Here is a 25830-nt window from a genome sequence, read left to right on the forward strand (position 1 = left end):
CAGATTCAGACACACACAGAAACCCACACGCCCAACGGGCGCTTCCCTTCCCCTCAGGCACCCACCTCCCACCCTGAGATTCCCCTGCCTCCCTGTGGAAGCCATCCTTGGCCTGCCTTCACCCAGTCTGAGACAGAGGCAGGGCCACCCCACCCAGCCCCATTCCATGGAAGGATGAGGTCTCAGATGCCTCTAGCCTTGTCCCAGGTCACACCGCCATCCCTGGAGAGGGAAGCCGTGAAGGGCCAGGAGGGAAACTTCCTCCCAAAAGACTGAATGGAAGCAGGGATCCTTCCATCAGCTGAGAAGAGGAGGGGTCCTGAGGGAGGAGGCCTGAAATGTCTGGCACCGGCAGGACTGGGGTCATGTTGGCATCAAGTCTCCCAGCCCCTTTGCCTTCCCCCAGAGGCTGGCTCTGTGGCAGGGCAGGCTGCTAGGGGTTGTTTACACAACTGAGTTATTAACACTCCCTTCCTCCCCCAGCTCCCCCGAGGGGTGGCCTGGACCTGAGTTTCCCAGGGGAAATGATCCTGGAGGGTCTAACAGGGACTGCAGTCCTGAAGCCCCAAGCCCCAGCCTCCAGCTCCAGGCTGGCTCCGGGGATGCGGATGGGGGCTGGGGTGTGCCTGTGGTCCCCCATCTGTGTCCTCTGGCAACCAAGCTTGTGGCAGAGTCCGGGGGGAGATTCCTGTGGCTTGAGGCCTAGAAGAGGCTGGGCAGGACAGGGTGGGAGCCTGGGCTGTCCAGGGCCTCAAGGGCCTGTCACTGTCATCTCCAAAGGGGGAACAGGGACTGTCCCAGGGGAATGGGACAGACACCTCCCCCCACCCCATTTGCCAAGTCTGCTTTGTCAGATCACAGTTTTTGGACTTAACCAGGACCCTCAGGACAGGCTCCTGAAATGCACAGGGGGTCGTGGGAGGTGGGGTGGGGGAGTCCCTGTCCACCCTCACCCAGCTCCCCATCACGCTCTACAGCCGGGGCCCCAGGCCCACGGAGCCCTTGTGGCTGGCTGTTCTGTGCCTGAGGACAGAGCAGATCTGAGGAGATACACAAAGACACAAACACAGAGGGAAATCCACACAACGTGCGGCCACAATGCCCGATCCGGGGACAAAGGCGAGCTGACCCGCACCCCCAGGCTCGCGTGGGCCCACTCCGGCCCCGCACCGACCCCTCGAGAGCGCTGACACACACACACTGATACACACGTTCCCGCTGACACGCGCAGCAGCACTCATGAACCAGCTGCCCTCACGCTGTCCCCAGAGCCCCTTACCTGGGCAAGCACAAGTGCCCCTCGGGTGGAGCAGCCCCCTGCCCAGGGGAGGGCAGCAGGCGGGGGCGGGGGAAGGAGCCCCGGAGAGTCAGGCCAAGCTGCCACTAATCCGGGCGGGGAGAGGGGGGGCACCCACGTCAGAGCGGGGACTGCCGGGTGGAGGGCATCTGAGGACATCCCCTCCCACACACGCGGCCGTCTGGGCACCTAGCCCTACTTCCCCAGCCCCTCCATCCTTCAGACAGCTGAGGCTGGCCTCCCCCCACCCCACCCCCCACCCTTGTGGCAACGCCTGGGGCGGGGGCATGGGGGAGGGGGAATACCAGGGAGAATTCTCCCAGGACCTGTGGGGAGGGGCAGAGGAAGGGAAGTGTGGAGATGCTTCTGGAGCCAGGAGGAAGCTCTGCGGCAGATGCCCCCTCCCCTCTCACCCACCCACCCACATCTCTGACCTAATTCCTCTTCTCAGTCCGCACCTCCCCAGAGCCCCTCCTCCTTCCCCCCAACCTTCCCTCCCCTGCAATCTAGCCACCCCGGTAGAGAGAGCCACCTCATTCTGCCCCCAGGCTCAGGACCTTCCGCCCAGCAACCCAGCTCTGGCCCCCAGGATTTCCTGAGCGGAGGGCAGCATCCTCCCGCTGGGCTTCTTCCCCCTACCCTGCTACTGGGCATCCCAGTCCCTGATGCTGGGCGGGGGATAAGGGGCCAGAGCCCGGGTGCTCATCTCCTCAACCCTCTCAAGGGTGGGGCAGTGCCAGCCAGGACTCCCCAACTCAACCACGGGACGGGGCTGTGTTGAAACAAAAGGCCATCTATGCTGCTGCCACCCAGAGCAGCAGCTACAAATGCGGCAGGGGGGCCGCTGCACATGGAGGCCAGACCCAGGGAAGGTGGGCCAAGGCAAGGGGAGGCTGAAGAGACTGGGAGATGGAGGAGCCACCTGAAAGGTCCAAGGGACAGTGGGGCTGTGGGGAAGAGGGAGAAGGGAGAGCCAGGAATGAAGGGCCACCTGCACCTGGGAACTTCGAGGCAATGGGGGCGACCCTCAGAAGCAGGCAAGGTGGATGGGGAGGCCAGAGTGAGCACAAACTGAGCAGGGCTGGTACCCGGGCCAAGCAGAGGTGTGTGCTTCCGAGGACGCTGGCCTAGGCTCTGTAGCTCCTCACCAGTGCCCGGGATGGAGCCTGGTCCATCTGTGTTCCAGTCTAGTTGGAACGGAGGCCCAGCCCTGATCCTGCCTGGGGAAGCAGTGGGCACACTGGTGGATGAGAGAAGGTGGGGGGCCGTGGGCAGGCCAGAGCACAGCCTAACCTTCCTCTTGGGGGCCAGGCCAGAGAAGGTGAGGGCTGGGCCAGGAACCCCACGCAGAAGGAGACAGTGCTGGGCAGACGTCTCAATGATTCTCAGAGGAACAGGACAGGCTCTGAGGGAAGCCCAGTCTGAACCCAGTGCCCCAGTCTCAGGATCACGTGTGTGCTTGGCCAGAAATGCCTCAGAACTTGGAGTCCTCCTTGCCCCTTTCCCCTCTGGCCCCAGGAGGTCTTGGAACCCGTACAACTGCAGCAGACATTTGCCAAATGTGTGTTACAGAAACTGGGCGTTTTCAAGGCTCTGTGATGGGCAACAAGGGGATGCAGGGCACAAAGATGAAAGTACAAGGTCATGCCTGCCCTCAAGGAGCTTCTACTCACTTAGAGTGTGTTCTTTTACCAGCAAACATTCACTGAAGCCCTGTGCTGGGAACTGGGGGGAAGATTGGCATTGGGTATGTTAACAAACAGTGACAAGGTGCTTCCAGCCCCACCCTGGGAAAGGCGAGGGAGCGTCACAGGAGGGCCAAGGCTTGAGCTCAGAAGTGAGAATAAGTGGCCCTTCACCATGGATGACAATGTTTCACTGTGTCTAAACCACCATTTGTTCCAGTCCAGGATACAGAATTGAACAAGAGCAAATTTGTTCATTATGAAGTCATAATGCAGCAGGGGGAAAAACACGACATGTTCAAGGCAAAAACGGAAGTCTGTGCAGGAAGAGAGATGGCAGGGTCTGGATGAACAGTAAACCCCAAGAGAGCAGGGGGAGGGCTTACAGAGGGCTTCCTGGAGGAGGTGATGTCGAGTTCAAAGGGGTTCAAAGGGCAAATAGGAATAGGACAGAATTGTGGGGACAGGTGGAGAGAGCATGTCAGGAGAACAGTGTGGAACCACGGAAGAGTCCAGACTGATGGAGCAGTTGGGGTGTAAGGATGCAGGTGTAGGTAGGGGAGGTGTAGGGGAGGCTGGTTGGGCAGGGAGCGGAGGGCAGCGGGCACATGAACACAGCCCACAGCATCTTGCGCCCAGGACAGGGTGAGCAGGCCAGAGATTAGGAGCCTCAGGAGACACTGGTGAGTCAGAGAAGGCTTCTTGGAAAAAAGCAGGTCACGAAGGAAGGCCATGCTGGCCTAGAAGGAAGACCACTGGGAGCACAGGAGATTCGTACAGTGGAGCAAGGGCCTGGGGACTGATGCTGGAAGGAAAGCCATGTGTTCTGGAGACAGAGATAGGAGCAGCAGGGCGAAGGCAGGACTGTGGGGCAGCCGGGCCAGCAGGAGGCTGGGGCTAAGGTGGCCATCAGGGACCATCTCCAATTCAACCCTAGGGGCCAAGTGACCCTGCCACTCACTGGTAAGTCCCAAGCTGAGGAATGCACACAGGTGAGGCCCCAGCTCCCAGGAGAGCTTCCTTATTACCCCACACCTTCAGGCCTCCGCCAGCTGCGCCAAATTGGAGTTTTTATTTCATTTTGCCCATTGATCATAGGCTCCTGTTTTGTTCTTTCCTTTTAGGGATGTGGATCCTGCCATTCCATTCCTACCGAGGCACTTTCTGGGCAGACTTGCATCAGGAGACAGGGCCCTGGCCCACAGGCAGCACAATCGTGAACAGGTTGCCCCACCTGAGTCTCAGTTTTCCCATGTGTAAAATGGGTGTAACTCCTACCTGACAGGCTTGTCGGGAGGATTCAAGGAAATCATCTCTTTAAAATGCCCAACACAAGGTCAGGCACACAATCAATGTTTGATATCTGCTAATTTCCTTCTCCTTGCCTCCCCGGCAAGACACACCTCATTTACTCTAGTTCTGCACAGTGGTGAAGCACACAGACTCTGGAACCAGACTGCCTGGTTCCAAGCCCAACTCTGCCACTTGCTAGCTATGTGACCTCAGGCAAATTACTTGTCCTCTCCGTGCCTGTCTTCTCATTTGTGAAATGGAGATTATAATAGTATGTACCCCATGACATTGTTGTGAGGATTAAATTAATACATGTCAGGGCCTCAGAGCAGCCCCAGTAGCACATTCTAAGTGCTGGCTGTCACTAGATTTTGCATCCCCAGTATCACGAAACATGCCTGGGAGATGCTCAGTAAAGATTTTTTGAATGAATAAGTGAAGAGATAAGGTAGTACCATGTTGCAAGGGAACACCAAGATAGGGAGTCACTGAACACCAAAATGTGAGAAGCTAAGCCTCCCAGCAGATTAAGTACTTCCCCCCAAATAAACCCAGATAATCCCCACACCAAGAGTTAATCCACACTCCTCAGGTCACTCCGGGTGGCCACCCCATTTCCCCTCTCCCCACCTGACACTCTCACCCATCTCTTTGCTTAATCGAAAGGGCAAAGAAAAGCAGGTATGGGGATGGGAGAGGGGAGCAGCCCTGGGACACTATGGTGAGATCAGCATCGAGGGGCAGGATGGGGCAGAGCCGGGCACTGGCTGCCCCAGGAACTAGTAGGGGATGGAGTGGAGCCAGCAAAGAGCCTGGGTCTCAGGAGAACAGGGTATATTCGTGGATGGTGCAGGCTGAGGACCAATGACCACGAACAGCAGGGAGGGCCATTGGAGGCCGGGCCAGAGTTCTGCATCATCCTCCCAGCCAGCCAGCAAGCAGCCAGGCCCCTGCAGGGCAAGGCTCTGCACAGCCTCTGAGCCCCGCCCTCCTTGACCTGGAAGCTGGGGGCAGCCCAGGCCCTGGCAGCTGCTGCCCTCTCGCGGCCACACCGCAGAAGTGCAAAGCTCCTGCTGCTAACCTGAGTGTTTACCGAACTCGGTGTCCTCGGAGCTGCCTAGAGACCCGGCAGGCCCTTGGAGGAAGCCCTAATCTGTGCCAGCTCCAGCTAATCCCCATGGGATTATCGTGCTGCCTGAGGCCCCTCCACACCTCTGTTCTCACTGGCTTCCACTTCCCATCAAGGCCCAATCCCACCTCCTCCTGACTGCAGTCTTCTTAGACTCTGCCCCCTCTCAGGGCTGGTCCCCAAAGAGCTTTCCGTGACAGTTCTGGCCACATCACAACTACTTGTCAGTGGCTATCTTCCCCAGAACACTGGGCCCCTCTAGCAGTCTGTCTGTCCTTTTAGCACTGTTCTTAGGCCCAGACTGGCCTGTGGCAGGCTGGTTAATAATATGTGTTGTGAGCCCTGGAACCACAAGCCAGGAGAAACAGAACACTTTTATGCAATTATTTATCAAAACTTCCACAAACCTGACCTCATTCACCAACACAAACCATACAACAGGACACACACACGGCCTTGGAGAAGGCTGTCAAGTACTTTGAAGAACAGGAAGGAATGAACACAGCGGGGTGGGCTTTTGGTTTCACTTTTCAGGGGTCTGGGGAGGGCTCTGGTCCCACACCTGGGAAGGGAGAGGGGCGAGGAAGGCAATAAATAGAACCCTGGGCCCAGCCTTCTTTGGTACATCATGGGTGCAGCCCGCACAGGGCCCCAGCAGCACCTGCCCCTGGGCCCGTCACCGACAGCCAAGAGCCAGGAAGGCCACGCCCGGGCAGCTGGTGCAGCCAGGACAGACGTGCCGCCAGGGGTCTCCTCCAAACAGTCCCCAACACCCTGCAGGGCACGAGGTAAGACCGGGCCAGGCTCCCAGACCCTAGCTGTCCACATCTGAGGGCGCGGTCTTTTTCCTTGTCCGAACCTTCAGGGAGCGTGAGGTGCCCTGGTGGGGAGAGAGAGCAGGTACACTGTGAGAGGTGCGGGCTGAAGGGACAGCCGAGGCAGCCCACCTCCCTGTGTCTTCCTCGCCACTGACCTCCCGCACCAGCGGCTTCCTCTTGAACGCACGCAGGCTCTGGCTGCGGCTCAGAGGCTTCTCTCGGGGCCGGGCTGGCGGCTGGGGGACTGCTTCTGTATCTGACCAACACTCATCCTCGGTATCGCTGTCCCGCAGGCCCCCTGCCCGGTACCCTGTAGGAGGAGAGGAGGCCAGGAGGAAAAGCTGGACATTGACATAGTCTGAAGGCCTGGGGTTGAGCCAGCCTTTCCTCTAGCCCTGGAGGAAGTCACAGTTTGCAGGAAGGAAGCCACCCCTCTCCAGAGAGCTCTGGGTCCCTCTGCCGACTCACCGATGGGTGGCCTGCGACGGGGTACCTGGTCCTCCAGGTAGAGGGGATCCTGGTAGGTAGGGGCGGGGACGTCGGGGATGGAGCGCAGGTCCTGCATGGAGAAGCTCCGCAGCCTTCCAGCCAGCGCACCCTGACTCTGCAAGGGAGGGGGAGCCGCTGTGCCACCTAGAGGGAGGGGCCTCAGCCAGGGCAGCGGCCCGGGGAATCGAGGCTGACCTGCAGGCTGTCCCTGGGGCACAGGCCTCAGTACTGAAAGCAACCTTCTAGCCCCCCCATGCCAACAAGGGCCCAGAGAGCAGGAGCAGCAGCTCACGGTCAGTGTCAGAGCCAGGGAAGTCTGAACTTCCAGCTCCGTGCTCCTGCCAGCACCCCACCTGTCACCTCTCACTCCTGTTCCCCGGCATGGACAGCTGCTATCTCTAGGCTCCCTGACAGAGAGCTGGACCCAAAAGGCCCAGGGGGTGGGGGCAGGGCTGCTGGAGGGCTGGGCCCAGGGCACCTTGGTGGCAGCCTGCACAGCGGCCGAAGCGGCAATGTTGAGGCCCCGCTTCCCAAAGCTGAGCACCGTCTCGTAGCTGCGCTCCTTGGCCTGCACGATGTAGGTGTCGATCTCCTGTGGACACGGGGGGAGGAAAGCTCAGGTGGACAGCCCGAGTCACTCCCCTGAGGACCCAGAGAAACCACTGGGTGCCACGCCTCCTGTCCCCAACACTGCACAGTTTCCTGGCAACCACACAAGCACAGGGCTCCCCACCCCCTCACCGGCTCTCACACCTCAGTGAACAGCCATGCTCCAGCCTTCCCCCACCATCAAAACATCATTCACATGTGTCCCTCATCTGATTGTCCCAGAAGAGGAGGAGGCTTAGGCTCTGTCAAGGTCCCATCGCTAAACAGCAGTGGGACTGGGATGAGAGCCCAGGTGTCCCCAGTGTCCTGAACCCTGAGTCCAGGGCTGCTTCCTCCCACCTACCCCTATGCTTCCCGCTCTGCCACCTGCCGTGGTACCTTCTCATGGCGAGACAAGGACGGGTGGACAAACTTGCGGTAAAGCAGGCTGGCCCCCTTGGTGTAGGGCGAAAGCAGCCACAGCACGAAGGCCATCTTGATCTCGTAGTAGAAAGGGAACCTGGCAGAACAGAGGGGGTGAGGTTTGCCAGGGAGCCGGGCGGGGGAGGGCCAGCACCTCCCTGCAGCCCAGAGAAGCCCTGCCCCCGTACCAGGAAATAAAGATGTCCGTGAAGGTCTCCACTGCCATGAAGAGTGCAAAGACGATCCAGTACATCATCCACCGGACCTGGGGGATCAGGACGCAGGGAGGTCAGAGGCCAGCAGCTGAGCCTGCAGTGCCAACCCCCTCTGTTCCAGGCTGACCCAGCCCAGAGATTCCAGAGAGCCAGTCCCACTGCATTCCCCTGGCACCTGGCTGGCCTCAGAGAGCAGCTGCCACTCATTCCCGTACCCACCCCCAGCGGGCTTCACCCACAAGATCATGCAAGGCACCCCAACAGCCCACCCTCCATCCACACCCACTCTGTTCCAGGATTCGCCACTAGATCATACCATTGGAGGAGGGGAAGGCCAGCTCAGATCCTCCCCACCTGGCCAAATCCTACCTCACCCCCCAAGGCTGCTGTCCCCCCACCTGAGCGGAGGCCTCCTGCCCACCCCAACACTCACATATTCACGAATGTTCTTGGTCTTCACAGCCTTGTAGGAAGCATAAGCTGGGTACAGCATCCCAAACACCAGCCTGAAGAGCAGCCCCCAAAGCAGAGGGGGAGTGTGAGGGGCACCACTCCCCGCGCCCCTGCCAGGTGGCCGCCTCCCACCTGGGTTCAAGGTGGCAGTGCCTGCCCTGTTCCTCCCGCTTGGCTTGCACAACCTGTGCCTGAGTCAGTGCCCTGGAGGCTGCCTCCCCACCCTGCTGTTTACAAACATCCCAAGCCTGTCCAGGCCTGCGCCAGTGGCCCATGGGTGCATGATGCAGCGAGAGCACCCATAGCCACTCCACCAGGTGGGTAGGAGGCAGGCTTCTGAGCCGTGAGCACCAGGCTGTTTCCTCCCATGGGCGTGCAGTCAGGCTCAGGGCCACCAGGCCCGGCACTGCCAGGCTGCAGACAGGGATATTCAAGCCAGGTGCTGGAGTACTGAAAGGTGACGAGTAGGACAGAGTGGGGAGGCTGAGGCCGGGGTGGTGGGTCACGTGACTGACTGCTCAGCTGAGAAGCAGGCACCTGGATTCTCCACCCACAATGTGTCACAACAGCTTGTATTTGCCAAGGGGCTGCTGGCCAGCCTGTGGTCCTCTGGCCAACACACCTGTCTGCAATGTGTGTGACTGCAAGGGGTCGCCATCAGCCAAGTAGGCTTGAGGGTAGGGGGAAAGCACGCGGTGCCCGGTACCCTGCGCAGGACCGCAGGTCCGTTAATCCTTGCGGTGAGTGTTGGGGGAGGGGAAAGGTGTGTCGGAGATCAGAAAGCCCACTTTCCCACCAGACATTCCCAGCTTCCACCCCAGGGACAGTCTGGCCCTCTGGGATAGAGGGGTATGAGAGAGGCCATACTCACACCACCAGGCGACAGATCATCCAGGACACCATCCTGCAGCCTCGGGAACGAAGGGAGACCACCCCCGCCGCAGGAAGACGCCCAGAGGGACGCTCACGCCCAGGCTGGGATGGGATTATCAGTGGAGGTGCGGGAACCCGAGGGACGCTTGGGCTGCCCCTTGGAAAGGCGGTGTCCGTCGTCCACTACCTCCGCAGTGCAGCCAGCCTGAAAATGGGGAAACCAGCGGCCCGGACAGGCAGGAACCGACTAGGGAGCCGGCACCGGCGGGCGCGCTCTTCCGCCCGGCCGCGCTGCTCAGGCCGTTACGGCCCCGACCTGCACTTCCTGCCGCAGGGAACTAGGCGTTCGGCCCTCGCCGCGGGCGCTGCGGGTCTCGGCCCAGGGGTGGCTGGTCGCAGCCTGCGCTCGAGAGGGTCCCCGCGGTCCCAGCGCGCCGGGCCACCAGCACCAACCTCGGGGCGGAGTTTGCAACTCACTTGAAAGTTGCACGGAACTGGGCTCTGCCCAACCCCGGGTCTCCGGCGCCCGGCGCAGGCGCCTTGCGGCCCCGGAGGGGGCGGGGCGAGGTCAGGATGGCGAGAGGCCTGTCCCTTAAAGTGGCGATGCGCCTCGGACTCGAGGAGGAGGCCGGTAGGTTGAGTAGCCCTCCGCGTGGAGGTGGGAAGCGGAAACAAAAAGGTGGGGCGGGGGGAAGGAAATTTGAAGTCCAGAGTTTCGCAACTAGCTCTTTGCTAGCTTCCCTCATTTGCCTTGTTTTCCCCCTCTGTAAAATGGGAATGAGCCTGAGATGGATGGAGGCCCCCCACTGAGAGGCTCGGGCACAAACCAGGAGGCTTGGCTGAGCGCCAGCAAATCCGAGTCTTATCACACTAGGTCAGGAGCTCGGTAAAGTGCCTCAGAGCTGCTGAAGTGGCCTAGAGGGAAAGCCGGAGGAGGTGGAGGAGAGGGAACCTGAGGGGCTCATCACCCCCACCCACCCACCTTGAAGAGTGGGCCTCAGGAGTTGCCGTCTCCGTGGGCTACCTCTCCAGAGCCCACGTACCTGGGCAGGCTGATTTGAGAGATTCTGGGTGGAGTACCCAGCCCCCCATGCCTCCTTCCGCAGAGGATTGAAATTCCACCTATTTCTGTGAGTCAACAGCACAAATATCCCTGAGGGTTTAGTAGTATCAACGATGGCCATCTTGTAGTGCATCTTTGAGCGCAGAGCCTTGATCATTACAAAGATCGTTTTTTACCATTTAGGATGTAGGCTCAACCATGAGAAGTAACTTGCCCGAAGGCACCTGATGGTGTTTGTGGCTGGATGATAAATAAGCGCTTGGCTGGATCAGTCTTCTGAGGGTGGCCCCGAGAGGGGACGGGAAAGCCGAGTTGCTCCTTTAGGAGGTGTGTATCTGGAAGAAGGCAAACTTGGCTGCTTCTACAACTCTCCACGTGGGGTCGCGTTCTTTGTACCTGTTCTACTAGGTGCCTCGCTCCATCCCCCCATTCTGTGCAGCCTCCCCTCTGCCTCATAGGGCTGAGGTGGGGGTGATAACAGAGCTGCTCAGAGCTGTGGGGGTGGGAAACTCAGGCAGTTATTACTTTTTATTAGAGCCACAATTAACACCCACCATCTAGCAAAAGGATGGACTAGCCAATGATGGGAGCCAGGGAAAGGGGGCTTCTTGGGAATAAATAAACACTCAGTGATTATATACTCCTAATTATTACCATCAATTTTATTGGTGTTGCTGGATGTGAGAGCCAGCAGTGAAACCGGCCCACAGGGGAAACTCCGCCGAGGCCCTCATGCCTCCCTCTCTCCCCCAACCACCTCACACTGGCCCCAGCTCCCACCCCAGATTGGAGGAACAAGAACCACCAAGGGCAGGAGCGCCCCAGGAAGGTCCCAGCTACCATCAGTCTCTAGGCTCAGGCATTGTAATGAGCGTGAAAGTATCCTTGTCTCCTTGGAGAAGAAGGATGTGACTGACCCAGTGGGGGACAGCTCAGGAGGAACAGGGGCTTGCAGAAAGGGGAAGGGACATCCATGCCTCTGGAAGTAAGGGTGCCTGGGCTGACTGTGTGCATGCGAGCCTCGGGTCCTTTGGAACCTACTGCAGAACTGCCTCCCCCGCCTCGGTGCCTTTCAGAGCCATGCACCTGACCTTAGCATCACACGCCTCTCTCGAGGCCATTCGCTGGAGAAGAGCTCTCCTGTCCCCACTCTACACCAACCCAGCCGGGGCGGTCTCTCAGATGGAGACCCTTGGTCCTGATGACTGTGCTTGGAAAATCTAAGGGACAGGATGTCAGGGCTCGGCATGGAAGGGTGTGAGGCTGGCAGCTGAGGAGGGTTCACCCTCCTCGGCTTTGAAAGAGCAAGTGGACTCTGCCTCTCATGCCCTTTGGTCCTGAGCTGTTGACACAGTCACCTGGTTACACTGGGTTGCTAAGCAGCTCTCTGGACATACAGATGACCCACCCGGGGCGGGTGACCAGACAGGCACACAGTGGGCTCCATTCTCCATGTGCAGAAAGCTGGGCACTCAGGGGGAGAAGTGTCTCCTGACCCTGGGAGGCGTCCTAGGGGAGCAGCAGTCAGAGTGATGTTTATCTTTCTACTGGGTGACAGACTGCCAACATGTCTGGGAGACTCACCCCACTTTCCCTGGCAACCTCTCCCTGGCACAGCATGAGGGCCCATTCCCCATTTGAAAAAAGCGGGATAGACATTGCCAGGACAGTGTGGCTGGGGGACCCAACAGGTGCCTGCTAAGCCAAGAGCACATGAATGTGCTTGGAGGGGGCAGAAACCGAGACACAGCACCTAGCAGATTCCCCACTGTGAGGAGCGGGCATCTGAGGCTACAGGTAAGACACAGGGTACCAGGGCCCTGAGACTGAAGATGGGTAAGGAACCCTAATCCACAGGCAGTAGGTCTCCTCAAGGATCAGCCTTCTCTGAGCCACCTCTTTGTCTCTAGTCCTACCACCAAAGAAATCTTAGTTCTGTGCAGGACATATTCTTCTAAGGGCCCTACATACATTAATACATTATAACCGATCTAATGCATTCAAATCACGCACTAACTCTGCCGGGTAGGTAGCATGATTCTCCACACTTTCCAGACAAGGAAGCTGAGATACAAATGGGCAAAGGAACATGGTTGAGACCAGCCAGCTAGTAAGCAGCAGAATCAGGCTCGGGTAGAGTAGGTTTTATTATTTACTTGACAGAAGTAGAAGCTCAGCTCAGGAAATCAGTCCCCTTGCTTCAGATCTCACACCCAGGGTGGAGGGTGGCCAGGATGCTGCGTGTTTGCCCAGCAGAGGAGAATGGAGAGGAGAGGGCCTGCAGAGCTTGTCCTTGGTCCTGTTGGTTGGACTTGACCTGACCGAGGGAAAGACTCCAGTCTCAGCGGGCCCCAAGACTGTGATCTCCAGGAAGGAACACTTGGCCATTAGTCAGCCTCAGCTGGTGGAGACCAGTCACACTTGCCCAGCACCTGAGTGTCACCACTATGAACTTTGACCCCCGCAGCAGCTGACCTTGGGGTGCCCCCTCACTCTGCAGAGGGAAGGGAGCAGGGAGAAAGGGGTTCCGAAAGCTGAAGCTGGTCCCCTGTTTCTTAATGAAACAGTTGCCACCGACCGTCACCCTTGAACACCTGAGACCCATCAGTGGGGTGGGAACTTTTTATCTGAAGCAAGTGAATCAGAGCATTGCCCCCAAGTGCCCTTGAGCATCCTGCTACCGAGAGGCCCTCATACAGTCTGGGCACAGGGAAGAGCCTCCCTGCGCCACGCCTTCCCCACCAGCCTTGCATCTCAGCCATCTATTCCCAGCGTACAGCAGAGGGCAGCAGAAGCTTGGCTCCCACAGGACCCTCACTCCCTCCCCTCTCCCGCATTCAGCTTGCACTGCAAGGCCGTGCTCCTGGGGTGTGCCTCTGTGGTTTGGAGGGGTCTCAGGGCCTCCGAGATGCTCTCCAGCCCAGCTCCACTCCAGGCACCCGTCCAGATGGCTCAGGTGCCTGCAGCATCCCTGGCCTGTCCAGTGCTTGGATGCACCCAAAGGAGCCAGCACAGCACTGGATCCATATCCCAAAAGCGGAGCTAAATCCGGGTCTGGTCCAAGGCTGGGGCAGCTGCAGGAAAGAAAAGCAGAAATGCTTTCATCTGGGTGGTCTCACTGTCCACCAATGAGCCGGATTCAGGATCAGAGAGGGAAACTCCAGCGAGAACAGAGACAGCACTGGGAAGAAATCAGGCTTTGCTGGGGCTGTTGTTCTTATTGCTTCCAGCAGAGGGGCTTTGCCCCTAGGAGGTCAAGCTGGTGCCCAGAGGCTGGCACCACCATTCCCATCTTTATCAGCCGCAGGGTGGGCATGGCAGGGGTGAGCAGAGGAGGACATGGACTATGTGCCCCTCCAGGAAGACAGGCAAGGTGATGGAGCGGGGAGCCCCTTTAGGCGGTGCTGAATCTGCATGAGTGCACGTGGAAATGGGTGTGTAGACAGGTGTGTGTGCGTGTAACTGAAGGAGTCCATCAGGGTCCACATGTGCGTGCAGAGGAAGGTAGTGTGGGTGAGTGCACCTGGCAACACGAAGGGTGTGGCTGTGGGCTGCGATGCGGAGCACGAGCAGGTAAACAGACACCTGGAGCACCAACAGGAAAGACCACAGGATCAGAAGGGTAAGCTGAGGAACAGGAGGGAGCAGTTCAGCCTCTGCCCTCCCAGCTCCCCTCCTGGGGGCCAGAGCTTGTGGAAGGCGGCAGTGCAAGGGAGGCTGCGGATGGAATGTGGGGAGAACAGGTGTCCATGTGTGGGAGGGCACCGGGTGCTGGGTCGCCTGGTGTGCAGACAAGTCTTCATGCTGATTACAACGAAGAGAAGTGGCATCTCTGGGCTGCGGTCCATGGCACGGCCCGTGCTCACCGGGGGTGTGTGCACGTGAGAGCACGTATGCGGGTTGGCTACGTGGGTCTTCACGGGGGCACCTGTGCTGTTCATCCGGAGACTCCCACCCAGCTTCCCGTGGCTGCCCAAGGAACCCAGAGGCCCCCTAGGCACTGAGATCCACCACCACGTGTCGGTACACAAGCGTCTGTCCCTTGAAGCTGGGGGCCAGGAGCAGCTGGGCGTCCCCAGCAGGCATGTAGCAGAAGGCCCGAGGGGCCTGCACGGCCAGCTCCTGGAACCGCACGAACTTCTGCCGCCCCTCATCCCACTGGTAGATCTGCGTGAACGAGAAGTCGCTGCCCAGCGCCAGGTAGCGGCGGCCACCCACGAGGAAGGGCTGCAGGGCCAGCGAGCCCCGGGAGGGCAGAGCCTGCACCTCGGAGAAGCGGGTGCCCTCCCAGCGCAGGATCTTGGAGTCCCCAATGTAGCGGCTGAGGCACAGGTAGCTGTCGTGGCCGGCGCGGAAGTGTTTCACAGCCTGGGCATCAGGCACCTGGGTCACCTCGCCCTGGGCCACAAACTGCTTCTGGGTGCGACTCCACTGATAGATGACAGGTGCCTGGGAGCTGCTGGACACAATCAGGCGCGGCTTGCCCTCGCCGTCTATGAATTCTAGGTCAGTGTCGCGGTGCCAGGCGTGCAGGGCCTGGTGGGAGTAGAAGCCGTTCTGGTGCCAGCGGTAGAGGCTGGTGGCGCCTGCCTTGGAGCTGTCGGCCACGGCAAAGTACCAGTCACCGTCGATGCGGAAGGCCTCGAGGTCGTTGGGCTTGCGCACGCGCTGCGGGTCGATGTCCTGCAGCTTGGTGAAGCGCGTGGTGTTGGGGTCCCAGTGGTAAACATAGGAGCCGCCAAACAGCTGGGCCACCACCACGTACAGCTGGCTGTCCACCACCATCGGCTTGCAGTGCACCGCAGAGGGGGCTGCAAGGACAGAGGGAAGCAGCGTCAGGGGGCCCGCAAGCCCCTGCCACGCCCTCAGAAAAGAGAAGCAGTCCCCTCCAGCCCCGGGACAGGACTAAGGGTTTTGGCTACAGCATTCTCTCCCCGCTGAATAGCCACTGGGCGCACAATGCTTTCTGACTGTTTCAGAGCAAACACCCCATCTCAGCATCACCCTCCCTGCGCCCTTGCCCCCAGGGTTCAAATACAAGCTGACACTGAGCATAAAATAGGTGTCCCTAGATATGGACCGATGGTCTAACCATCATGTCAATTACTGAATTTTTATTGTGTGCTGTCACTGTACTAAGTATGAACATATTGCCTCAATGAGTAAGTCTGAAAGATACCCTATTATTTTGCAATTTCACGCAGAAAGTAATGGAGGCTTGGAGTCTAAGTGACTTGCCCAAAGTTACTCCACTGGCAAATGGCTAGGCACGGGAAGGAGGAAGAATTTTGAACACAGCCAGATGGAGCCTGGGTAGACAGAGGCTTGTGGATCGTTGTAGGTGAAAACACATTTTCCCCCAGAGCTTCCACTTTTGATGAGGTTTTTACATAGGAGAACATGTGCATTGCACCCAGATCGCTCTGGCCCCTTCGCAGGCACCAGAAGCATGTGGGGCCACGCTCCTGACCTGTCCTGGGTCCCCAGGCTTCGCCTCTCCTCTCCTGCTTGCCAGCACTGCTTCACCGCCCTCCTCCTCCCCGTGACCTACCTCTTCCCCAAGGGAAGCCCACGCTGAGCCTCAGGCTCTGACAGTCACAGCCCTGAATCCCTTCCACAGCCTTGGGCTGCCCGCCCCGATGCTTATAATTCCTCCAGCTTCTGAGCTGCAGCTCGGACCCTCCTTGCCCACCTGCCCCAAGCACCTCAGCCTCCACTGGCCAGCTCCACATCTACCCCTAAAACTGTGTTCTTGATTTCAATTCATGGCCCCATCCAGAAACATAGAAGCCATCCCCAACAGCGGATCCCCTCTCCCTCTCTCACTGCTGACCAGTCCCTAAGCCCTGTCAGCCCTCCCTCCTGCTTTCTAACACAGCTTGTGTAAGGTTGGTGTAATTTCTTCCTTAGAAGTTTGACGGAATTCACCATCTGGCCCTGAAGTCTTCTTTGGGAGGAGAGGTTTTTAGGTAATGATTTCAAGTTCTTTCATAGATACAGGGCAATTTAAATTTTTTGTTTCCTCTTGTGTCAGTTCAGCCCTCCCTTCTAACTCTATTTCTCCATCCGTACTGCTGCTGCCCCAGCCCAGGCGCCAGCTGATCCCTTCCTGGTGTGCCCAGGCGTCTTACGTAAGGCCTAGCACTCTCCTGCTGCTCACAGAGGAACTTTTCCAAAATGCACATTGGATTGGGTCACACTCTCTGTTCGGTACCTGTCAGTGGCCTGGTCTTCATCCCTCTTGGGTCTCGTCTGCCACTCTCCACCTTGAACCTTATGCTGCCATCATGTGCATGCATGTAATTCTTCACACGTGCATGCACTCACATGGTAAGCTGTTTCACGCCTTCTTGACTTTGCTCATGCTGTTCCCGCTGCCAGAACACCCTTCCCACATTTCTTCTCCTAGCTAAGTCTCCCTCAGCCTTCTAGATTCAGCTTAAGCTCAGTGGATCCCAAACTGAACTCACTAGCCACTCCTATCTCTTCCTTAGTTCACTGGCACCACTCACTTAAGCCAGGATCCTGGGCATCACTCCTTCCTCTCCCTCATCCTTCAAGACTCAGCTTAGGCATCCTCTCCACCAGGAAGCCTTCCTTGATTTCTCAGAGTAGGCCCCTCCTTTGTGCTCCCAGAACATCATGTTTCCATCTCCCTCCTAGTACCAATGTATTATATGGATGTTATCCATATGTATCAACCTTCCCCCAAAGACTAGAACGTTCTTATGGTCAGAGACCAGGTCTCATCTCTCCTCCTACCTACAGGAACTCAACGGAGCCCAATCCCATCCCACCCCACCCAATCAGGGCCGCCACAGCCAGGCCGGGGCGCAGGTACCTGGGATTCTATCATAGTCTCGAAGCTGCCGTTCAACATAGTCCCATTTGAGGATGGAGCAGGCGCTGGCTCCTGGCTGGGCCAGAGCCACATAGAGGTCGCTGGAGTAAAGGAAGGGCTCGGCTGACACTGCTGGGAAGGACAGGGTCTGGTACAGCACGAAATCTGCAGGGGTGAGAGGGGTGGGAGGAAGTGGAGGGAGAAGAGTAAGAACTTTCTGGGTGGTAAGGTTACTCAGCTGGCGAGGCAGGGTGTTGGGGGAGCTTCCCTGGGGAGGCCCAGCCTGATGCCCGGGGTGGGGCACCTCCTACCCGTGGTGATGCAGTCGAACTCCCGTAGCGGCAGATCCTGCACCTTGTGCTCTTGGAAGCGGGGCGGGCTGGCGCAGTAGATGGGCGCCACCGTGGTGTTGGTGTGTGCCAGCCACTCCACCAGCCACTTCACCTTGCAGTCACAGTTGAGCGAGTTGCCCCGCAGGTCCCTAGATGGTGAGGGTGATGGAGGGGACACAGAGAGGGACAGGTTCTCAGCTGCTCTGCCCACCCAGGCCCTCAAGGTTTTCAGAAGTAGATATCAAGGCTGCTGCTGGCTGCTCATGTGGCATCTTTGCACCGATTAAAAAAAAGTTTCCCTTGGGATGGTGCAGCCCCACAGTCAAGTGCTTGGCCAGCAGAGTGGAGGCTGAGTTTCAGCCCCTACTTGCCTCCTTGACCTGGTGTCTTTGGTACTTGTAACTTGCACAGGTATCGGTCACATCCCAGTTCCTCCAAACTTTCCACAATCCAGGGCTTCTGTTTTCTCGTAGAAATACTGATCAATGACTGTGGCTATGCTATCAGACTTTAACGTAGATTCAAATCAAACATACATTAAAAAAGCACCTATTTAAAAAACATATACATGCAGTGTGCATTTTAAAGAGGGCCACAGATGCCTTAAAATACTTGAATCTTTGGTAGGTTTGAAAGGTAACCAGTCTATCTATGATTAAACCTAGCCTTCTTGGCCTTCCGCCCCAAACCCAAACCCAAGCCCTCCCAGCCTGTCAAGACCTTATGATCTTCCCAGTTCTGCTCCCCATCCCTCCTTCTAGGGATGTACCCCTCTGTGGCACTGTCAAAAGAAGTAAGACTCAGGCCTTACAAGTCACTCAGGATGTCCAGAGGCCGAAAGATGTCTCTAGGCAGTGTCTGCAGGTTATTGTTGGCCAGTGAGCTGCAAGAGAGACCCCTGAAGATCATGACCAAGGCCAAAGGCCAAAGGAGATAGGAGGCTTTGGTCCGGTGTATGTGTGTGATGTACTCACAGGTGTGTCAAAGACTTGAGTCCTCTGAAGGTGAACTTGGATAGTGCCCAGATGTCATTGTTCTCAATGAAGCTGGAGAAAGACAAGAACTTGTCTTAGCTGCCATTCATGATCCCAGACCCCTGACCAGCTCTCTCCCTATGTCCCACCAAGATTCCAGCCCATGACCCTAAGACAGGCTTCCATTCTGAATCTGGGGACATTAAGTGGTGACAGGGCATCCAGGCAGGATGGTTTAAGCAGAGGGATGGATGAAATGACCCTCTGCTCAGGTCCTCCAGTCAGAGTATTCAAGGGCTTTCCCCCTGCCCTTCCACCTCCCCCCGCAGCCCAGGCAGGCCCGGGCTCCCTCCTGCCTTCCAGTTCCCAATTCCCCTTTCCTCCCAACGCACAGATACTGCAGGTGCGACAGTCCTGTGAACGCATTGTCTCCAATCAGTGTGAACTTGTTGGAGTTGAGTAACCTGCAGAGACAAAGGTGGATTAGAGCCCCCAAGGGCACACCTGCCACACCAGCCCCCAGCTGGCTGCCTTACCCCCAAGCTCTGCTTCCCAACCTCAGGACCCCAGTGGAGGGCCCCAGAGCAGCCTGGGTGGCAAGTCCAGGCAGGAGCCTGTTCTGGTCCCAGAAGCTCCCAGGGTCCCTATTTGGTTCTACGGTAAGAACAGTCAGGGGAAGAGCTCCCCTGTCGAGCTAGGTCCTTCCCCTCTGCATCTCCCCTCTCTGTCTCCCACCCTCACCCCAGCTCACTCCAGTCCCTCTCGGACTGATGGCAAGGTGAGGAAACTGACATATACTCTCCCCTATGACTGGGGCTTCAAACATAAAAGCTCCTTTTAGAACTCCAGACCCTCCCATCTTCTCTCTCTTTCAGCCCCCAGCTCTTTCTTTAAACCCTGACCCCTACCTAGGGTCATTTGTCTCTAAGATGAACTGTCTCCCCTGCATTGTCCGCCCTCTGGCACCAGCTCAAGTTATGGCACCAGCTCAAGTTATGGCACCCAATTCTTTTGGGTCTCCAGAAGAGGCAGGTCCCTTCTAACTGGGCTCCAAATACTCCCGTCTTTGCTCTTGCAGGCAATCCCTACCTTCCTTCTCCCCAGCTGCTGCTCCCTGCACCCCTCCTGACTCCAGTCGGCCCCACACTTTGTGGCTAGCCCATGGGAGTGAAAGTAAGTGACACCTGCCTCTTAATCTCCAAACACTACCTACAACCGCTCTCCTCTCCCCCTCCCCAGTCCAGGATCTGCCCCCTTCCCCTGCCCGCCCCTGCCCATCAGCAAGGCCCTGTCCTTACAGGAACTGCAGCAGTGGCAGGTGGGAAAACGCTCCGTCCTGGATCTCCGAGAAGGCAGCATTCACCAGCGTCCTGCAGGGGACACCTGAGTCAGTTCGGTGGGAAGTGTGCCGGAACTGTGCTGGGGCCGTGAGAGGTGCACAGGGCAATGGCTTCTGTATGCACTGGCCATGGGAATTCTCCATTTCACTTGGGTCCCCCCCTCCCACACCTGAGGCTGTCTTTCCCTTCTCAGAAACTCACTGCCTTCCTTCGTCATCCTCCCCTACTGCCTCCCTGAGCACCAAAGACCCCAGGCTCACCCGCCACCCAGTCAAAAGAAGGTTCCATTACCCACACCTTCTCCATCATTCAAACATCCACAGAGTGCTTGGCTCCGTTGAGGGATGGGGCACTGGGATTGGGGTTGTAGATTGGCATCTTGCTCTCAAGGACCAAAGAGCTCATTCTCGTCCCCGAGGCCAGTTGCTGCAAGTGACAGGCTGGCTGGCCCCGTGCAGAGTGGCTGGCAAGACCAGTGGCCGCCATCCGCCCGTGCCAGGGCGCTGTGTGAGTGTATCTCGCTTCCACCCCTCCCCCTGCTGCCACCCTCCCCCCACAAGAAGCCTTCTGTCCTTGGTGTGACATCACAGGCAGGGGCCCCCGCTCATGTAAACAACCCCTCCCCCTAAGTCCAGAGCCCTGCACACAGTAGGTCTTGTTGATGCTGCCGGTGCTGGTGATTCATTCTTGGCTGTACCACCTGCTTCCCCAGCCATGGCTGCCTTGCTTGCATGACTGCAGAACTCCCTGCCCCGCGGATGCCTTTCATCTCCCGTCCTGAGAACTCCCTGGAGCCCTCCTGCACCCCACACTTTGTAGTAGGGGAGCAGAGGTTCTCCCCATCCACTGCCAGAGCCATTTTTGCCTTCCTCCCCATCCAAAGCTCCCCCACCCCAGACCAGGGCTCAGCACTCACAGAGAGATGACCTCGGAGGGCAGGTTCCTGGGCACTGCCTTGGAGTCCACGCAGAAGGCGGTGTCCCTGGTGCAGGAGCAGCTGGGCGGGCAGGGGGGCGTCTTGGGGGGCCTCTTGGCGCCGACTTGCAGCATGAGGCAGAAGCCGAGCGTGGACAGCGCCAGCAGCCCGAGCCCCGAGCCCCGCCTGGCCCGCAGCCCCGCCATGCCGCCTGCAACCTCTCAAGTCACCGGCCGCCGCCCCCGCCCCGCGGCTCTCGGCCACCCCCGCGGGCTGGCACCTCCCGGCCACCGGCCACCGCCAGCCGCTGCCGCAGCTCGGAGCCTGGCCGCCGGCCGCTGCGGAGAGCGGCGGACTCCTCCGCCCTCGGGCGCCGGCCGCCGTCCCCTCCCCTGCTCGCTCCCGCGAGCCGCCTCGGAGAGATGCGCGGAGCCCGGGGCGAGCCGAGGGCGGACCGGCCGGGGAGCACGCGGACTGCGGCGGGCGGCGGGGGCGCGCAGGGCGGCGCGGGGAGTCCCGGGCGGGGAGTAGCCCCAGAAAGGAGTGGTTCCGGCCCTGGCCCTGGCCGTGCGTGCCCTGCGGGCGGGCTCTGGGGCCATCTGCTTGTGTGACGGGCACCCGGAGCGGCTGTGCGTGAGTGCCTGCGAGCGTGCGAGGTCTACAAGTGCATCCTATCACGACAAGACTGCACGCGTGCACACCTGTCCCTGCACGGGCACGGGCGCTTACTCCCTGGAGGAGGCATTTCTGCACTCTGAGTTCACGAGCCTCTATGTACCTGTGCCTTTGTCTTGGCCCTCAGCGGCCTCTAGGCAGAGTTCATGGGCATGTCAGAGGTGACATGTGTATGTGTTCACGTGCCTCCACGAGCTAATAAAAGAATGTGCCTTTGTGTCTGTGTGAGCGGAAAGGGGTAATGTTGTCCCTGGAGTTGGAGTGGGAATGTGAGGAATTCCGGAACATTCCTCACTACACCACCACAGCCTGCTGGAGCTGGGAAGAGCCTTGGACCGTTCCAGTCCAGCCCTTTTTTTATCAAAGAGGAAACAGAGGCCCAAATCAAGAGGAAAGCAGCCAAGCTTGATACCATATCTACTACGTGTTGTGTACTCTACCTACTTAATCGCCTCAACCTTTTGAGGTCTTTCATGTTAACCCCCTTTTACAGATAAGAAAAGTGAGGCCGGAAGTACCAGAAGAAAGTGACAGAGTAGGGATTTCAACCCCTCAGCCTGACTCCAAACTTCGCAGCTGTCCTACGCAGAGATTTTCAACGTCTGGTCCAGGGAGCCCGGGGGTCCTCGAGAACCTTCCAGGGAGTTTCTGAAGTCAAAAGAATTTCCCTAATAATGTTAAAACTTATTTGCCCTTTTCATTTTCATGCTCTCCCCGAAGTACCCTGGAATTTTTCAGGCGCTCGCTACGTGATGGATCTTATAATAAATTAAATCAATGAAATTAAAGAAATTTGAATAAATGGAAAACAATGACACTCTCCTCCCGAATTTTTTTTTGCCTTGTGAAATAGTTAATTTCATTTAAAACGTATGTTATGTATGTTATAACATGTAATGGGTTTATTATTGCTATTCTAAAAATTATTTTATTATTTTAAAAATTCTCAGTAAATATCAATATAGTATTAATTGATACAACCCACAGAAACAAAAGCTCTTTGGGATCCTCAATACTTTTTAAGAGTGCTAAGGAGTCCTGAAACTGGAAAGTTTAAGAACTGCTCGTCTATATTATGTTACTTACAGGTGAGTGTGTGTGTGTGTGTGTGACTGTTGCAAGAGCTCATGGGTACAGTCAGGTGGCTGGGCTCCCAGTGTAGTGTTCTTTCCATCAATCCAGGAAACTGAGATCACTGGGTTTAAGATGCTTCTCCAGCTGTCCCCAGCCTCTGCCAGCAGGGGATTCTCTGGTCTGAGCTTAAGTCCATGTTTTCTCAGCCAGGGATGCCCCTGCCCTTTGATGCTCACTAGCCACTGCCAGTCCAGCTGCCCATGCTGCCCTCCCCATGCCAGCCTGCGGGAAGACAAGCAGTGGGGGTGGGGAGGGTGGCGGGGGCAGCTGGGCAACCATCCCCACCCGTCCCTGGCACGGCTTTGCCCAGCACACAAAGGGCAGAGTGAATCTTGCCCATCCCCTGCAGCTGAGGGGCTGGAAGGGGGAAGAGGGGAGGCCCACACAGAAGGAGTGGCTACCATGGGGCTCGCCATCACTCAGGGTTCTCGGAGGGGTTTAACCCAGAGACAGACAGAAAAGGGGAACGTGGGTCCTAGTCTTAGCTAGTGAGGGGAGGTGCCCTGGAGGGCGAAATAGATGATGATACTGACGATGATTGGACTTTCACATCGTGGTGTCATTGGATCCTCACAACAGCTTGGAGAGGGGGACAGAAAAGGCCGTATTAGTCCCATTTCACAGATGAACACACTAAAGCCGAGAAAGGCAGAATGACTCGTTCAGGGCCCCAGAGCTGGCCAGTGAAGCACCGAGGCCTCCATGTACTGAAGGAATGAACTACTGACCCCTCATCAGGAGTCCCCTCATGTTTGGACACAGACTTATCATTGAAGAGAGTCACATGTTGGCTGCATGCGTGCACCTTGCCCTGCGTGAAGCCTCGGGAAAGCATGGTCTCAGGGCCGGCAGCCTGGTTCAGAAGAAAGGCAACAAAAAACAGCCACATAGCTGATGGGAACAGCAGTCTTGTTCTCATCAGGTGACAGGTGAGAGTGCAGCCGAGAAGCTGGGCGGTCTCTGAGGAGGAAGGGACACTGTGGGCTGAGGCCGTGAGCACAGAGGAGGTGCCACTGGCTCTTGCCTGGCCTTTTAGGGTGGGTGGTATTCAGAGCAGTGAAGAGGCATTGAGGGTGCACTTTTTAGGAGGGAGAAGTGGCCTAAGGGAAGGCCAAAAAGAGAAAAGACTGCAGCAGGGGATTGGCTCCAAGGGCGAGGTGACAGCGGTGCCTGCCCAGCTAAAGGTCCCTCTCCCCTTTCCTGAAAAGGAAGGCAAGACTCCCAAGACCTCTGCCAGGTCAGTGCAAGCACCTGAACTTCCTTTAGGAAACTTGAGAGCACCCTTCCTTCCCCAACCTCCAAGTAGGTGAAAAACGAGTTAAAAAAAGAAAAAAGAAAGAAAGAAAAAACAAAGTTGTAAGAACTACAGCCTAAGGACAGCCTACAGGGGAGACTGACAACCCAAGGGAGCAGAGGCCTCTTTCCAAGAAAAAGACCCCTTTCCTAGCAGCCAGTGATGGTGGCAAGCCCTAGGCACAGCGCCTGCTCAGAACGAGCTCCACAGCTGGACTATGTACCACCCCCTCCCAGATGCCCACAGGGCCCCCCAAGATGCTTGCCATTCTCCTTGGTTCTCCCGCTGGCCCACTGCCCACCTGGCTCAGGTCCAGTATGTGTGAGTCAGCCAATCAATCCCAGTGTTGCCAGGACAACCAGGGGCGGGAGTGGGGGCCCCGGGGGACAGGCAGGGGTGGACACTGCAGGCGGGCTGCCTTCCGCATCTGGCACCTGCACACAGCTGAAGCTGCACACAGTTAAGAGGAGGATGTTTCTTCCCCTCTTCTTCCTGGATCCCCCTTCCCCTCTTTCACGCCTCCTAGGACACTTGCTGCTAGAGGCTTAGGCAAATATTTAAAGCAGCAGTTGGGGGTGAGGATGCAAACACTTGGGGGTGGGTGCTGGGAGCAAACACTTCCATCCCTCTCTCCTTCCCCGGGCTTCTCAGGGGCTCTCAGCTCAGATGCCATGCTGTTGTGCAACCTGGAGGCTGAAGGTTCTCCAGCTGGAGAGGGGGGTCCTTGTGGGGACAGGGGGACCTGCCAGAGCTGGAGAGGTAGGGGCAAGCTCGTGACTGAAGGGCAGGGCCAAGGTGTGGGGGAGCCCCAGCAAGGGACAGGAATTGGGGTGAATTGTTGGAGTTCAAGGACAGGGAGGACAGGGTGAAGCCAAGAGAGGAGCTTGGTGAGGGGCCCTGACTTACACATGCATGCAAGTTTAGAGGTGGAGGTGCTGTGGGGACCACCTGGCCCAGCCAGTGGAGGGAGCTCAGGAGGAAGGATGCAGCCATTAGTGGGTGTGGTTTACTACAACAAAGCAACAGAGATGGCTTTGGGGAAGGAGGCAGGAAGGAGGAAGAGGGGAGAAGAGAAAGGTCCAGAAAGTGGTTCACATCTGGGTGAGTAGCATTCTCAGGGCAAATGTAGGATCAGAGGCTATACAAAGAAGAATGTAGAGGGGTTGGGTGAGGGGCAGCACTGATCAGGTGGGCTGATTCAAGGACGAGGAGACTGGGACCCCATCAGTCACGCCACCCAGTCCTGTGCAAGGCTGTTGGGAGGAAGGAAGAAGTGTCAGGCATGGAGCTGCCATCAAAAGCCTTCAGCGTGATCTCTGGAAATGGTTTGCTGGTCACTTGATGCCGAAAACTCCAAATCAAGAAGCTCAAATCTTCATGTTCACTTTAAGAACATTTGTGAAACTGCCCAGGCCATCAAGGGTCTGCATATCAGAAAAGCCACCAAGTATCTGAAGAATGTCACTTTATAGAAGCAATGTGTGCTGTTCTGTCATTACAATCGTGGGCTGGTAGGTGTACCCAGTCCAAACAGTGGGGTGGCCCAAAAAGAGTGCTGAATTTTTGCTGCACATGCTTAATAATGCAGAGAATGGGGGCGGGTATTATCTCAGTGGTCGAGCGCCTGCATAACAGGCAGGAGGTCCTGGGTTCAATCCCCAGGATTTCCATTTGAAAAAAAAAAAAAAAGATTAAAAAAACAACTTTAAAAAACGCAGAGTCATGCTGAACTGAAGGGTTTAGATGTAGATTCTCTGACCATCAAGCACATGCAGGTGAACAGGTCCCCAAGATGCAGCACAGAACCTGACAGAGCTTGTGGTCGGGTTAACCCCTACACGACTTCCCCTGCCACATTGAGATGATCCTCACTGAAAAACGAGCAGATTGTTCCTAAAGCCGAAGTTGCACAGAAGAGAAAGACGTCCCAGAAGAAACAGAAGAAACAAAAAACGTATGGTCTGGAAATAAATTCAGCGTATAATAAATGCAAATAAA

At 57.4% G+C, this 25830-nt stretch overlaps 2 protein-coding genes and 1 pseudogene across 4 annotated transcripts; 1 reads left to right on the top strand and 2 right to left on the bottom strand.

Moving 5' to 3' along the window:
- Positions 1-5774: 5774 nt before the first annotated feature.
- REEP4 (receptor accessory protein 4) lies at positions 5775-9786 on the bottom strand. Of its 2 annotated transcripts, XM_064482462.1 has the most exons (9): positions 9580-9786; positions 9262-9468; positions 8371-8443; positions 7911-7987; positions 7699-7819; positions 7190-7303; positions 6691-6826; positions 6378-6532; positions 5775-6284 (listed from the first exon to the last, which is right to left on the bottom strand). In XM_064482462.1, exons 2-9 carry the CDS (start codon positions 9291-9293, stop codon positions 6219-6221), a joined length of 774 nt encoding a protein of 257 aa, XP_064338532.1. In that variant the 5' UTR covers positions 9294-9468; positions 9580-9786; the 3' UTR covers positions 5775-6218. The 2 variants fall into 2 exon arrangements, with proteins under 2 accessions (XP_064338532.1, XP_031298104.2); XM_031442244.2 differs by lacking the exon at positions 8371-8443 and having other exon boundaries at positions 6056-6284; positions 9262-9785.
- A 2671-nt stretch (positions 9787-12457) lies between these two features.
- Positions 12458-21127, bottom strand: LGI3 (leucine rich repeat LGI family member 3). Of its 2 annotated transcripts, XM_031442243.2 has the most exons (9): positions 20730-20817; positions 20109-20239; positions 19772-19843; positions 18866-18937; positions 18474-18545; positions 18311-18382; positions 17479-17648; positions 17168-17332; positions 12458-15137 (listed from the first exon to the last, which is right to left on the bottom strand). In XM_031442243.2, exons 2-9 carry the CDS (start codon positions 20120-20122, stop codon positions 14320-14322), a joined length of 1455 nt encoding a protein of 484 aa, XP_031298103.2. In that variant the 5' UTR covers positions 20123-20239; positions 20730-20817; the 3' UTR covers positions 12458-14319. The 2 variants fall into 2 exon arrangements, with proteins under 2 accessions (XP_031298103.2, XP_010994429.3); XM_010996127.3 differs by lacking the exon at positions 20109-20239 and having other exon boundaries at positions 20730-21127.
- Positions 21128-25089: 3962 nt separating this feature from the next.
- On the top strand, positions 25090-25829 carry LOC105103084 (large ribosomal subunit protein uL22-like; annotated as a pseudogene).
- The last annotated feature ends 1 nt before the right edge of the window (position 25830 follows it).

Source organism: Camelus dromedarius, chromosome 36 (genome assembly GCF_036321535.1).
Source record: "Camelus dromedarius isolate mCamDro1 chromosome 36, mCamDro1.pat, whole genome shotgun sequence".
NCBI classification, from domain to species: Eukaryota; Metazoa; Chordata; class Mammalia; order Artiodactyla; family Camelidae; genus Camelus; species Camelus dromedarius.